This window comes from Rhinolophus ferrumequinum, chromosome 10 (genome assembly GCF_004115265.2).
Source record: "Rhinolophus ferrumequinum isolate MPI-CBG mRhiFer1 chromosome 10, mRhiFer1_v1.p, whole genome shotgun sequence".
NCBI classification, from domain to species: domain Eukaryota; kingdom Metazoa; phylum Chordata; class Mammalia; order Chiroptera; family Rhinolophidae; genus Rhinolophus; species Rhinolophus ferrumequinum.
Window position 1 is genome coordinate 13,665,904 of NC_046293.1, and position 13,594 is coordinate 13,679,497.

The window sequence follows — 13,594 nt, forward strand, 5'->3', positions numbered from 1 at the left end:
TAAGGGGATTTTGTTTTATTTTTTAGGGGTTTTTTTGGGGAAAGCTTTTTCCTAAATTGTGACAATAATCACTGAAAGGAAAAGAGAGGTATCAATCAATGTGCTCCAACAGAGCAAATGAACTATGTTTGAATACAGTGTTCTTCCTCTAACTAGCTGGGTTAGTATTCTAAAAACCCTGCTGGGAGGGATTCAAGACCTTTTATTCATTCAGCAAATACTTACTGAACTCCTACTATTTGGAAAAATTGCATTGAGGGAACCAAGCTTTTGAATGAACCTATGCAAAGCCCTTATGTTTTTCACATTCATTTAAATTAGTAACTTTGGGACATAAAAGACTGATGACAGTATTATTTTTAATGAATCTTTTACATACTATAAACTTCAGGATCTTCCCACAATGTCAAACATTTTGTCATTTTCTTATAGATAATATGCATGATACTATGTTCTTACCCCCATATCTTCAAGTGTTTTTGTTTCTTTTCTGATTTTATGATCCTAGAAATGCACTATTTAAATATGTAGGATGAAAAAGGCTTTGGGTCACATATAATACAGTTGGCAGAGCTGAGTTGGTCAGTTTCAAGTTTTGATTACAATTCAAAGAGTTATATGTATTATCATTCCTCACACAGTTATCTGGAGCCCTTGTAGAGGCTGCCAGCACCCTGGTGCATGTCTCTGCTCCCTCCCGCCTGACCAGTGGTTGCAGCATGCAGTTCTAAGGCCCTAGTTTACATTCCTTAACTTCTCCGCTCTGTATCCTTCCTAAATGCACGTGAAACATTTTGGTTAGTCTGGACCCTGAGTCCTTGTAGTTCAGAAAAAAGCTTTCGATAAAACCATGAATAATTAGGTTTTCGTGTAAGGATAACTAGAAAGAAAAAGGTTACTGAACAGGCACTCTCCTACTCATACCTTTATTACTCAGTTCTAGAATATCCTGGAGATAAAAGTTGATCTTGAGACAAGGGGCCAGGATCCTTGCTGCTACTCTCTGGAATAAAAGTGCAAGTGTCAGTCCCTCTCAACAAAGCCTACTTGAGCACAAATTGGGTACTAAGGCTCAAGTCAAGTTGTAATTAGCATTTCCTGAGTCCCTACTCTGTGCTAAGCAAGCATTGTTTATTGGAAAATAAATTCATCAGCATCCACAGGGAATTTTCAAGGTGAGAGGAATCACAGTAGTGTGTGTGTGAAGGCTGTGTTAGAACTGCACAGTGTGCTACGGAAATACTAACGGAGGGACTTCCAGCCTAGGAAAAATCACTGCTTTCCCGACTCCAACTCCATACACCAGCATAGGACAAGTAGGCAGGGTCAGGGCAGTCTGTCCTTAGAAACATTTAACTCGAGTTGCGATTAATCATGTTATTGGTTGTTCATCACTTCGTCCTCCACTAGAATGTAAACTCCACCAGAAGAGGAAATGTACTTTATTCCCCATTGTCTTGTCCAGCGCTGTCTTCTCATTGCTGTTTCACATGCATGACACTTAATAGGCATGCCACAAATATTTGTTGATTGGATGGATGTGAGAATAAATGGGACAGACATTAAGCCTGGCTTGAAGGAGAAATTAATTTATGAAGTTGGCACCACAATAATTGGAATGTAAACCACTTAGCCGTTATCAAAAAAGACAAGTATTTAGGCAAGGTGGCAGGAGGGAATCAGACATTCTCTGACTGCTGGGTGAGTAGAGTAGCAAGAAGGCTAGGTATGCTCCAAAGAGGCCTGGGGCTTTTAAAAATTACATCTCCTTCGTAAATAAGTTTTTTACCTTCGAATTATTGGGGGAATTCTGAATGGCTCTAGATTAGACATAGCGGTTTCCGAGTTACCGGTATTTCTACGTTTTCTTCTTACGGGCTAGTGACATTCCCCAAGGGACTGAAACGCCACCTTTTCCAAAATGCTGGGAAAGAAAGGGTGTGAAAGTGCCAGAGGCAACAATCGCCCCGGCACCTGCCGACGTTCCACGGAAAGCGGAATCCCACACGGGCCCGCCTCTGCCGCCCCTCCCCGCCTGCCGGCGGCCTCAGGCGTCGGGCGGGGCCTGCAGCCTGTGTCCTACGCCCTGATTGGCTGCGTTGGGGTTGCGAGGGCGTGCGTCTGCGTGCTCACGGGTCTACGTGCTTTGATTGGCTGCGGGCAAAGGAGCAGGTGAGCTGGTTGGCCCTGCTGAGGGAAATTCGCGAGCCGCTCGGGACCCTGGGCCTGGTTCCCTGCCCTCGGAAGACGACTGGCCACGGAGTCGTCGGCCGGGTGGGGGAGGAAGGACGGAGCCAGGGACCCGGGACTCACTCCACTTTGCAAGGAGCGGACGCCAACAGGTGAGTCGCGCCCTTTCTCCGCCCCTGGGGATGGTGTCACCGACTCGGCGGCAGCCAAGAGGCGGGGGTCTAGGGCGAAACCACACTCGCAGCCCACCGTTCAGCTCCGCCTGCCTGGCCTGGGCGGACGCCAGGGCACCAGGGGTTGGAAATTTCTCTGGAAAAGCCCAGGCCCCACAGGAAGGATGGATGGATTTCGATGACTCCCCGAGATCCTTTTCCTTGGGCCTCCGTTTTTCCTTGCTTATACACATTGGGGTTAATTTGAAACTGTCAGTAGGTCGTGCAGGGTATAAAAGTAGAACTTAACTGAAACTACTGGTGTTAATGTTATGCGTATTACAGAAGTGGATTTCACTCCTCAAAAATACCTAAGAAACATGAAGTGTCAGAGAATAGCCCACACTGTGATTTAACCAACATTTACCGAGAGTATTACTGTCTGTAGGACACAGGGCTAAGAGCTTGTCTCTGGAGCCAAGCGGTCGGGTTTGAAAATAAGGTCTGCTCATTATTAGCTGAGCAACCTTGGGCGGGTTACTTTGCCTGCATCTGTGTTCTCATCTGGAAAATGCGTTGCTGTGATGATTTACTGAGTTTTCTGAATACTCTGATTTATGGTATTAACTTGTTTAATCTTTAGTCATTCAGGATATATTGTCCCCATTTTTATTTTTAAAGATTTTATTAGGGAAGGAGAACAGGACTTTATTGGGGAACAGTGTGTACTTCCAGAACTTTTTTCTAAGTCAACTTGTTGTCCTTTTAGTCTTAGTTGTGGAGGGTGCAGCTCCGGCTCCAGGTCCAGTTGCCAGTTGCCAGTTGCAGGGGACGCAGTCCTCCATCCCTTGGGGGAGTCGAACCAGCAACCTTGTGGTTGAGAGGATGCGCTCCAACCAACTGAGCCATCCGGGAGCTCAGCGGCAGCTCGGCTCAAGGTGCCGTGTTCAATCTTAGTTGCAGGGGGCAGAGCCCACCATCTCTTGCGGGAGTCCATGAATCGGAAGGGCAACCTTGTGGTTGACAGCCCACTGGCCCATGTGGGAATCGAACCCGCAGCCTTCGGAGTTAGGAGCATGGAGCTCCAACCACCTGAGCCACTGGGCCGGCCTGTCCCCTTTTTCTGATGCTCAAACTGAGGCAGAGAGAGGTGAAATGACTTCCTCAAGTCACAGTACAGGTAATGACCAGGAATTAAGCCCAGGCAGCCCACAGTTTTAGCCAGTACATTAAGTTGCCTCATGAACTTGGTTCATTCAGTTTCAGTTGACAGACACTGATTTTGTTCTTCTGTGGACCAAGTTCTTTACTGGATCCAGGGGATAAAGCAGAAGAGCACCCAGACCCTGCCCTCCTAGTGCTTCCTATATAGTGCAGGTTGTTTGTTCAGAGTTGGGCTGCAAGGTGTCCATGAATCCTGCTAAAATCTGCAAAATGTGGTTATTGATTTTGTTTTGAAAGAGAATATGTGGCTCTCATCAGGTCCTCTGATGGGTCTGCGGTCCAAAGATATGAAGAAACATTTAGCAGAAAAGCTAGTGTTAGCATAATGCCGGACACATTGTGTGAGCTTAAAAAGAAAATAAAAGGCAAAAAAATACTAGTTGAATAACTGACAAATGTATAGGAATATAGTGCTACTATAGGGTCAAGAGCAGGGTGCTATGGAGGAGCACACACAGAGGTCACCTGCCTAGGAATGCCTCCTACGGTCACCGATGTCAGCCAGGTGAAGGATAGGGAAGCAGTTCATTGGAACACAGTGGTGACCCAGCTCTGCCCTCATGGAGGATGAGACAGAAAGAACACATGAATAGCTACATCAGTGACAAGTGGTACACAGGAGCGGTCCATGGTTCCACGAGGGGCTTCATTCATTCATGAAGAGAAGGGAAGTGTCCCTGGGAAAATGACACTTAACCTAGGAGTTAGGTGCATTTTGGGCATAGGGAACAGCCCTCAGTCTTCAAAGACCCTGTGGTGGGGACAGGTAGAGCACCCGGGACTGAAAGGAAGCAGGTGTGGCTGGTGTAGGGAGAGGAGGACCGGGGGATTTGGGTGGTGACAGAGCCCAGACAGAGAGGCCTTGCATGGTGAAGCATTTTTATTTTGTTTTACATCTTTTCTTAAAGTGCCATTGAAAAGCTTATTGCAGGGAGGTGATAAGATCACATTTTGAGAACAAGCTGGAGAGATGCCCAAGTGGCTTAAGTGAAGCCCTGGATGAGGACTGGATTTCTGGGGAGAAACAGTGAGGGAAGGAGAAAGTCCAGAACCAAGCCTTGAAGATGAGCTTGCAAAGGAGACAGATAAAGGGAGGTCAGAGATGTGGGAAGGAAGGAGGAGCACTGGGAGAATGGGAAGTCACGTAAGTCAAATGAGAGAGAGTTCACGGACACAGCGCGGAGATCAAATATACTGAAAGCTCAGAGGTCAAGAGAGAGGAACTAAAGCTACTCACTGGCTCTCATCACGTGGAAGTTGTCTTTATTAGAAGCTATATCAGTAGGAGGAGAGGAAATGGAGAGAAAGAAGGATCCACAAGAATTAACTGAGGGGCAGAGAAAATGGGGTTTTAGCTGGAACAACAGTGGGAGGAAGAGCCATTGAGGTGAGAGTGGGCTCAGAGAGGAGGATACAGCTGACGTAGTGAATACGTGAGAAAGAAGGGCTCTATAGACCTCAGGCCAGAGGTGTCAGGATCAGCAGCGGAGCGGGGATTACCCTGGATAATGAAAGTTGCAAGTGCAGGGCAGGGGAGATAGCAGAAGGCTTCTGTTTGGTGTGATGAGTTGCTCTCCTTTTTATGTACAGGTGAGAGGTAAAGGTATGGGTTAGGAGTGAAGTTGGGAATGGGGTTGCGGGGAAGCTGGAGGTCTGAGTTGAGAAGATTTGACATAGTTGGTGGGGGTTATGCAAGAGTGAGTTGACCAGAGATTGTTTCAGGATAGTCTGGCAGAGGCAGCCAAGGCCAGCATGCAGCAAGGCTAGAAAATAGCCTCCTGGCTCATTCAGGGAATCGCAGAACAATAGAGGAATAAGGGTGGAAGCAAATTAGAAACAGAAGCTACATTTAAGGTATAATAAAGGAGGCATCACAAATGATGGGGAAAGGGTTGTTCAAAAATGGTGCTTGGAGACAGCTAAACTTGATAAATTCTATTTAGATTCTCAGTTCACAATCAGAAGTTGGAAATGAATTAAAATTCAAACAAAAATATAGAAGGAAATATGGATGAATTTGTATCTAATCATTTGGTGCTTTAAAAGCAGTAGGAATCACAAAGGAAAGGGAAACTTCCCTCACTCTTTGACTGCTTAAAATTAACCACTTTGGGGGTGGATGGGCGGCTCAGTTGGTTAGAGCGCGAGCTCTGGGCAACGGGGTTGCTGGTTCGATTCCCACATGGGCCAGCAAGCTGTTCCTTCCTCAACTAGAATGAAGTCAGTGAGCTGCCACTCAGCTCCCAGGTGGCCAGATGGCTCAGTTGGTTGGAGTGCGGGCTCTCAACCACAAGGTTGCCAGTTTGAATCCCACCAGGGATGGTGGGCTGTGCCCCCTGCAACTAAGATTGAACATGGTACCTTGAGCTGAGCTGCCGCTGAGCTCCCGGATGGCTCAGTTGGTTGGAGTGCGTCCTCTCAACCGCAAGGTTGCCGGTTCGACTCCCGCAAGGGATGGTGGGCTGTGCCCCCTGCAACTAGCAACGGCAACTGAACTTGGAGCTGAGCTGCGCCCTCCACAACTAAGATTCAAAAAGGGCAAGAACTTGATTTGAAAAAGTCCTGGAAGTACACACTGCTCCCCAATAAAGTCCTGTTCCCCTTCCCCAATAAAATCTTAAAAAAAAAAATTAACTACTTTGTTCTGACACATGGCAATACTATGTATGAACCTTGAAGACATTATGCTAAGTTAAATAAGCCAGACATAACAGGACAAGTGTTGTATGATTCCGCTTACATGAAGTATCAAGAGCAAACAAATTCATAGAGGCAGAAAGTACAACAGTAGTTACTGGGGCTGAGCTGAGAGGAGAAAAAGAGTGGGTAATTACTTAATGGATACAAAGTTTGTGTTTGGGATGATGAAAAAGTCTGGAAATAGTGGTAATGGTTGTACAACATTGTGAATTTACTTGATGCCATTGAATTGTTCACTTAAAAATGCTTGAAGTGATAAATTTTATGTTACGCATATCTTAAACTACTAAAAAAACAAAAAACAAACCACTTTCGTATGCTAAAACTGGAGAAAATAGTTACAAAAACAAGAAGATGGTTATTTAACATAAAAAGAGTTTATATACAAGTCAATTTCTAAAAAGCAGAAAGATTGCTGTTTAAAAAGGCAAAAGGCAGGGGTGGCGGGCATCCGGTGGCCCGGTAGCTAAGGTGGTTGGAGCCCTGTGCTCCTAATGCCAAGGTCGCAGGTTCGATTCCCACATGGGCCAGTGAGCTATACCCTCTACAGCTAAGATTGTGAACAACGGCTTGACCTGGAGCTGGGCTGCTGTGAGTGGCCCGCGGCTGCCGACGGCTGTGCAGCTGACCAATGGATGGCGAGTGGGGTGGAGCATAAGGCTCATAATAATAACATGGGCCAGGGAGCTGTGTCCTACACAACTAGACTGAGAAAACGGCTTGAACCGGAGTTGGGAAACCAGATTTTGGGAGAGGGGGCAGGGAGAAGGGGAAAAAAGGCAAAAGGCAGGAATAGTTAATTCACTAAAGGAAATAAGGATGGTCAAAATAATTAAGAAAAGCTCAGCCTCACGAATAATAAAAGACAATGAAATTAAATTACTGTTGTATTCGTTTTTCACAAAATTAAAACTAATGAGAGAATCTCACAAACTCATTGTTTGTGAGAATGTCAGTTGAAATAGTTTTTCCGGATAGTAAGTTAACTTAAATTTTCAAATGTTCACACATCTCTTCTTCAGTAGTTCTCCTAGGAATTCATTCTAAAGGAAAAAAAATACAAAATGTGGACAGATATTCAGCATATAGCAAAAAATTCCAAATAGCCTAAATGCTCGATACTAGGGAATGAATTACAAAATTATAACCCATCCATCCTTTATATCATGCACTCATTGTAAATATTTAGAGTGTTTTTGATACCAAGGTTAGATACAGCGGATAAAATAAAGGAATAAATTGTATGCGAGATGTGATAAAAACATACGGTGAATGCTGCTGCTGAGTGCCATCCAACAGAAAGGCAGAATCTTCAATACTGGAGGCGGTGCGTCAAACCTTAGTAACAATGTGTGACAAGTTTCAGCTTGTTCCCTGTAGTCAGTCCGGGTGTGAGCTACGTTTGCGAAGGTGTGTTTTAAAGTGTGCCGTAAATCATGGATCATGAACAACACATTAACATGAAGTGGACAAAGGATTTCATCCTCCATCATGACAACGCTTTGTGTCACACGTCACTTCTGGTACGGCAATTTCTGTCAAATAACATTATGGTGTGTCCTTATCCACCGTATTCACTGAATCTGGCTCCGTGTGACTCCTGGCTCTTCCGCAAAGTCAAAATGATCAGGAAAGTAAACGTTTTGAAGTGATTCAGGACACTGAGGCAGCCACAACAGCACAACTAAAGACATTCATGACAGAGGACTTCCAGAACTGCTTCAGAAAGTGGCAAGAACAATGGGATAGGTGTGTTCGAAGCAAGGAGGAGTATTTAAGGGGGGTTAATGGCAATGTGTTTTTTGCTGTAATATGTTTTTTTAAACATTCACCGTATTTTTTGATCACACCTCGTATACAATGGGTGTTGATTACAGAGGAGTCACAACATTTGTACTTTTCACCTTTGCAGTCAGTTATTATCAGAAAGAGTAAGACAGCTCTAACTGTTCAGACCACTCACCTGCCCACATGCTAGTTCGTTCACCTGGAGTAAGCAGGAAATAGGAGACAGCCTGCTTTTCCCTTCATCTCACTGTGCAGGAGCGTCATGCCGTGGTCAGTGTGGTTCTAATATTTAATGACCTGTCATTTTTTATAACGTAACCCTCACAGTAAGGCAGCTACTTCATCTGATGCTTCACCAGACACTGGAATTCGTTCCAGCCCTGGAGGAAGCCCTGGCTACACTGTACTTACTGGAAGATGGTACATTGGTATCCAGTGTGGTGCCTGCGTAAGAGATGTTCAAGGAAAGTTCTGAGTTTTTGCAATTTTCACTTCATAGGCTGAGTTTAGAATCTAACTCTCATGTGTAAGGCAGTTTTATGTATTCAAAAATTATAATAAAGAGGATGAGAGAAAAACTGGAGAATGTATTGCTTTTATAAGTAGTTATTTTGGACAGCCAAAGCATTTAAAGTACAATTTTCAGTTACTCTTTGTAAATAATGTACTTCTGTCTAAAATATAATTTAAAGTCATATTACTACAAGAATTTTAGCTCCAGATGTTTCCTAGTAATGGAAGTAATACTTATTAACAGTTACTGTGATGCCCTGTTTTAATCACCACTTTTTTACTTGTTTCATCTGAGGCTAAGTCACTTTCCCAAGGTGACCCCATAAATTAGAGCCAGGACTGGGCGTGGGCAGTTTGGCTGCAGAGCCCACACTCCTTCCAGCCTGTGGTACAGATGTGAGGCCTGAGCTTGTGGGGTCCCTTGAACAGTGGGGTGTGGAGCTCCAGCCTAGATCTGCCCTTCCTCTTGTACCTCTTTCTTCCAGTTAAAATCCATGGTGGTCTCAGAAATTTTAAAAAATACTTTGATATTTACATCTTGGCTATTAGGGAATTGAGGAAACTGGTGTTAGAAATTATCTGAAGAAAGCTCTGGTTGAACCCCTAGAAGTAAAGGCTATGCCTATAATTATTTTGGACATCATAGGCACTCACAGTGAGCTGTTATTACAACTAGCAAACCAAAATGAGAACATTGCTACTTGTTATTTTTCCTTAGAGAATAATCATTCCTCTGGATTAGTTAGGACAAGCTTGAGAGTGAAGAGTCCTTGGCATGTATGGCAAGGGCATTATTAGGGCTGGGATGGGAAACGGCTTTTTTCGGCTTTCCTTCAGACCTACAAATACTAAGGGAAGGCTGCTAAAATGTTAGCTACATAGAATTAGCTCAGTACTACACGCTTTTGTGGCAGGGCTGAGACACTTAATTCTCGAAAAGTGAAAACAACAAATTAGGCATGTTTTCGTTACCATGATGCGAAAGGTTACAATGCATCAAGCACAGTGTAGCCGTCTCTAGGTACCTGAAGTGAAGTTGTCCAGTGGGGACAGCTGGTTAGACTGTTCTAAAAGTGTGGTCCCCATTCCACAGCTAACATGATTTCCCAGGGCTCCACTGGGGCAGTCACATGGCATTTCTCATTTTACCTGGCTAAGATTTAATTCTGGATTTATAAAAAGGGTTTTCGTGTAATGCTCATAAAACAAGCATACATTTATTAATTCATTTTAAATAAATTAACTGACTTATTTTGGGTAATAGTTATTCAGCAAAAATGTTTATAGAACTAGAGATGACCCCCGTTTCTTAAGTATTTGCTTCAGCTAAACATCACTTTGAAAATACACGTTGAAAAAACAACTGTGTGTGTATGTAAGTAATATATGTCTCCTAAAGAGAAACATATCGAGAGTTGTAGGAGGAGGAATTGGTGTCAAAATAACATCTGAGGATGTGAATCTTTGAATATTTTGTGGTCTTGCAGAAATGAAAAATAGAAATAACTGCTTCACAAAGTTGTTGCAAAGCTCAAATAGACCATGTTTTCTAAGTTGGGAAGAGGTAGAATTACTTTATAGATTATTTAAGAGGATATCTTTACTATTCTACGAATAACTTTCCCGTTGAATTTAAATCCATGTTATTTCCATGCTTACTGCTTACATCCCAGATTTGCGTTTGTGTTCTAAAAGTGAGCAGCCCTATGTTTAAACCTGTATCTTCTTTCTTACAGGCACCATGAGTGCATTCTGAGCCCCAGGACGGTGGGAATTAGCCAGTGGATTGCAGGCATGTTGTGGAAGTTGCTGATGAGATCCCAGCCTTGCAAGCTGTGTTCTTTCAGGGAGATGCTCTCAGCTCCCAGATATAAGCCTTTTTTATCACGCTTCCCTTATACAACTGATAATCAGTCAAACAAAGAAAACCAAAGAACGGTGGAAAAGCTCTATAAATTTTCAGTTGACATCAGGAAAATTCGCAGATTAAAAGGTTGGGTACTTTTGGAGGACGAAACCTATGTTGAAGAAATTGCAGATATTTTACGACAAGTAGGTGCCGATGAGACTGCTGTAGCCAATATTTTGGAACGCTGCCCAGAAGCAATTGTCTGCAGTCCAGCCGCTGTTGACACCCAGAGGGAACTCTGGCAATCGGTCTGTAAAAGCAAGGAAGAGTTAGTCAAGTTAATAGAACAGTTTCCCGAATCTTTCTTTACTGTTAAACACCAGGAAAACCAGAAGCTGAACATTCAGTTCTTTCAAGAATTGGGACTCAAAAATGTGGTCATTAGCAGATTTTTGACAACTGCTTCTAGTATTTTTCGTAATCCTACTGAGAAGAATAAGGAAATGATAAGGATTCTCCAAGAGAGTTATCTAAATTTAGGTGGCTCCGAGGCCAACATGAAAGTTTGGCTGCTAAAATTATTAAGCCAAAACCCATTTATTTTGTTAAATTCTCCTACAGCTATAAAGGAGACACTAGAATTTCTTCAGGAGCAAGGTTTCACAAATTTTGAAATTCTCCAACTTCTATCCAAACTCAAAGGGTTTCTTTTTCAGCTTTGCCCAAGAAGTATACAGAACAGTATTTCCTTCTCCAAAAAGGCTTTTAAATGTACAGATCATGACCTGAAACAATTAATTTTGAAATGTCCTGCCCTTTTGTATTATTCTGGTCCCGTTTTGGAAGAGAGAATTCAGGGATTATTAAAAGAAGGAATCTCTATAACTCAGATAAGAGAGACACCAATGGTTCTTGAATTAACACCACAGATAGTACAGTACAGAGTAAGGAAGCTGAGTTCCTTAGGCTACAGAATAAAGGATGGACATCTAGCAAATCTAAGTGGAACAAAAAAAGAGTTTGAGGCTAACTTTGGTAAAATTCAGGCCAAAAAAGGAAGGCCATTATTTAACCCTGTGGCACCATTAAATGTTGAAGAGTAAGTTGCTGACCAATGCTCCTGGTGGTAAGAGAGAAACTGAGTAGCAGAGACTTAAATGATTCCGGCAGTTTGTAGGCACTTGGAATTTTAGGAACCTACTTAGCTTCTGAGTTATGTGTAAATTGACTCTAAGTAAAAAATCTCCCAACTTATTGGCTATATTTTAAGGTGTAAATTGCATTTATTTTAAATAAAGTTGGTAATTTTGACCTTCGGCTATTTTTTTAAACTCTTATACTATTAAATGCACGTTGGTGTGATATTTTATAAGTGAATCATCTAAGAAACTGACAAGTGTATTCCCGTAATTCAAAGTAAGGATACGTTTTTATTCATACAGTACAGTTCATCTGGGATGCAGACCCAGCCTTCTTACTCACCACCAGCTCTGAAGCACCACTCTACTGTGGTCTAAATTCTGTAGCTTAGTGTTAAGTGAAACAGCCGCAAACTTCTAATACATTTTTTAGAGAAAGCTGTTTTTATCTCCTGGTTGGAATAAATGAATATCTTTGAGAACCAAGTATTACTCATCCAAAAAGAATAACTAGAGCTTACTTGTGTGGTCAGTTTGTTTAAAATTGACCATTTTCTCTCTCATGAGACGCTTTTATGTGCATTCATTACTTTCCCCATTTTACAGATGAGGAAACAAACGTAGAGAGGCCACTCAGCTGCCAGGTGACAGCCCAGATATACTATGATCTGAATTCTTTTCAAACCTTGTGACTAGAAAAATGATTGCTTATGAGTCGGCACAAGAAAAGTCACCCCTACCTTACCTGCTAAAAGAGTGAGTACCAACAAATTTAGGGATTTTCATGCAAACTTCTCTGTAAAATTCCTTAAATTTGATATAATTTAATTTATATACATTTGAAGTAAATGGAGCTTTTTAAAAAAACTTTCTGAAAATCCAGGTCTACCTATAAAAGTGACTGTGGTGGTTGGTCTTTATTTTAGTAGCATTTCAGATTTATATTTCTGAATCTTTTTCCAAGATAAACCTTACCCAAATAATGAGTGGCTCTCTCTTAGCTGTAGAGTTTGAACTTTGTAACAAATACACAGCCAAACAATTGACTCTGATATTCCAAAATCTGTGTGCTATGTGCATACGGCTTTTTCTTGAGTAAGAAAAAAATTATGAAAAATGCAGGCCATGTCTTCATTCAGCAAAGGCAGGTAACTCTCACTGTGCACATCTGTTCAGTTTCTTAGGACAGTGAAGGAAATCTCTGCAGCACCTCCTAAGGCCAGGCACATTGTGTTTTGCAACCCTAAGAGTTCAGCACCATTGTTTCCTTACTATTCTACATATGATGATGAGACTCAGGCACAGAGAGGGTAAATTACTTTCACACAAGGTTGTTGGTTCAAGAAAAAAGAATGGCAGTGAGTATGGTTGGGGCAGGGCTGAGTGTCAGGGAGAGTGGTGCAAGATAAAAGATGAGCTGTACAGGTCCATCTAAGAGCAGAATCTCATTCTAAGTGTGATGGGAATCCCTTGAATAAATTTTAGTTTATGCTTGTTCTGAAATAACCAGTGGTGCTCTCTCACTCGCAAGTGTCTCAGTGTGGAATACATTATACATTGTATGGTCACCTTTTAGATGTCGATTTTGAGATACCTACTGGGTATCTGAGCAGAGATGTCAGACAGGCAAATGGCAGAGTTGTGAGAAGTCGAGACTAGAGATAGATATCCAAGGGCCATCTGCATATCTGTGGTATTTAAAACTATGCCTCTAGATGAGCGTGTGCAGAAACAAAGTATAGATTTGTAGCAGTGGCTAGCCAAACGTGGAAAGGGTTAAGCAAAGGAATAGGTCGCCAAGAAAAGAGGGCATGGTCAATAATATTGAATGCCAGGGAAAGGTCGACTAAGATACGAGTGACCAATGAGTATAGCAAAAAGGAAATCATTAGTTGGCCTTATCAAGAGTGATCCTGGTGGAATGAGAAAGGTAAGAAGGCAACCAGAATGGGTTGAGAGAATAGGAGATGAAGAAGAGGCAGAAGCTATAAAGTTTTTCAAGAAATTTTGCTGCGAAGCGAAGCAGAAAAACAGGTTGT

The 13,594-nt window shown here is 42.5% G+C and overlaps 1 protein-coding gene across 2 annotated transcripts; it reads left to right on the forward strand.

Annotated features, from left to right (window-relative positions):
- The first annotated feature begins 2,162 nt into the window (after positions 1-2,162).
- MTERF2 (mitochondrial transcription termination factor 2) lies at positions 2,163-11,732 on the forward strand. 2 transcript variants are annotated; one of them, XM_033118666.1, is made up of 3 exons: positions 2,163-2,342; positions 8,382-8,474; positions 10,304-11,732. In XM_033118666.1, the coding sequence occupies exon 3, from the start codon at positions 10,362-10,364 to the stop codon at positions 11,517-11,519; it is 1,158 nt and encodes a 385-aa protein (XP_032974557.1). In that variant the 5' UTR covers positions 2,163-2,342; positions 8,382-8,474; positions 10,304-10,361; the 3' UTR covers positions 11,520-11,732. The 2 variants fall into 2 exon arrangements, with proteins under 2 accessions (XP_032974557.1, XP_032974558.1); XM_033118667.1 differs by lacking the exon at positions 8,382-8,474.
- Positions 11,733-13,594: the final 1,862 nt, after the last annotated feature.

Excerpts from the sequence above, each read along its gene's own strand:
- MTERF2 (XM_033118666.1), top strand. The coding sequence starts at position 10,362 with ATGTTGTGGAAGTTGCTGATGAGATCCCAGCCTTGCAAGCTGTGTTCT.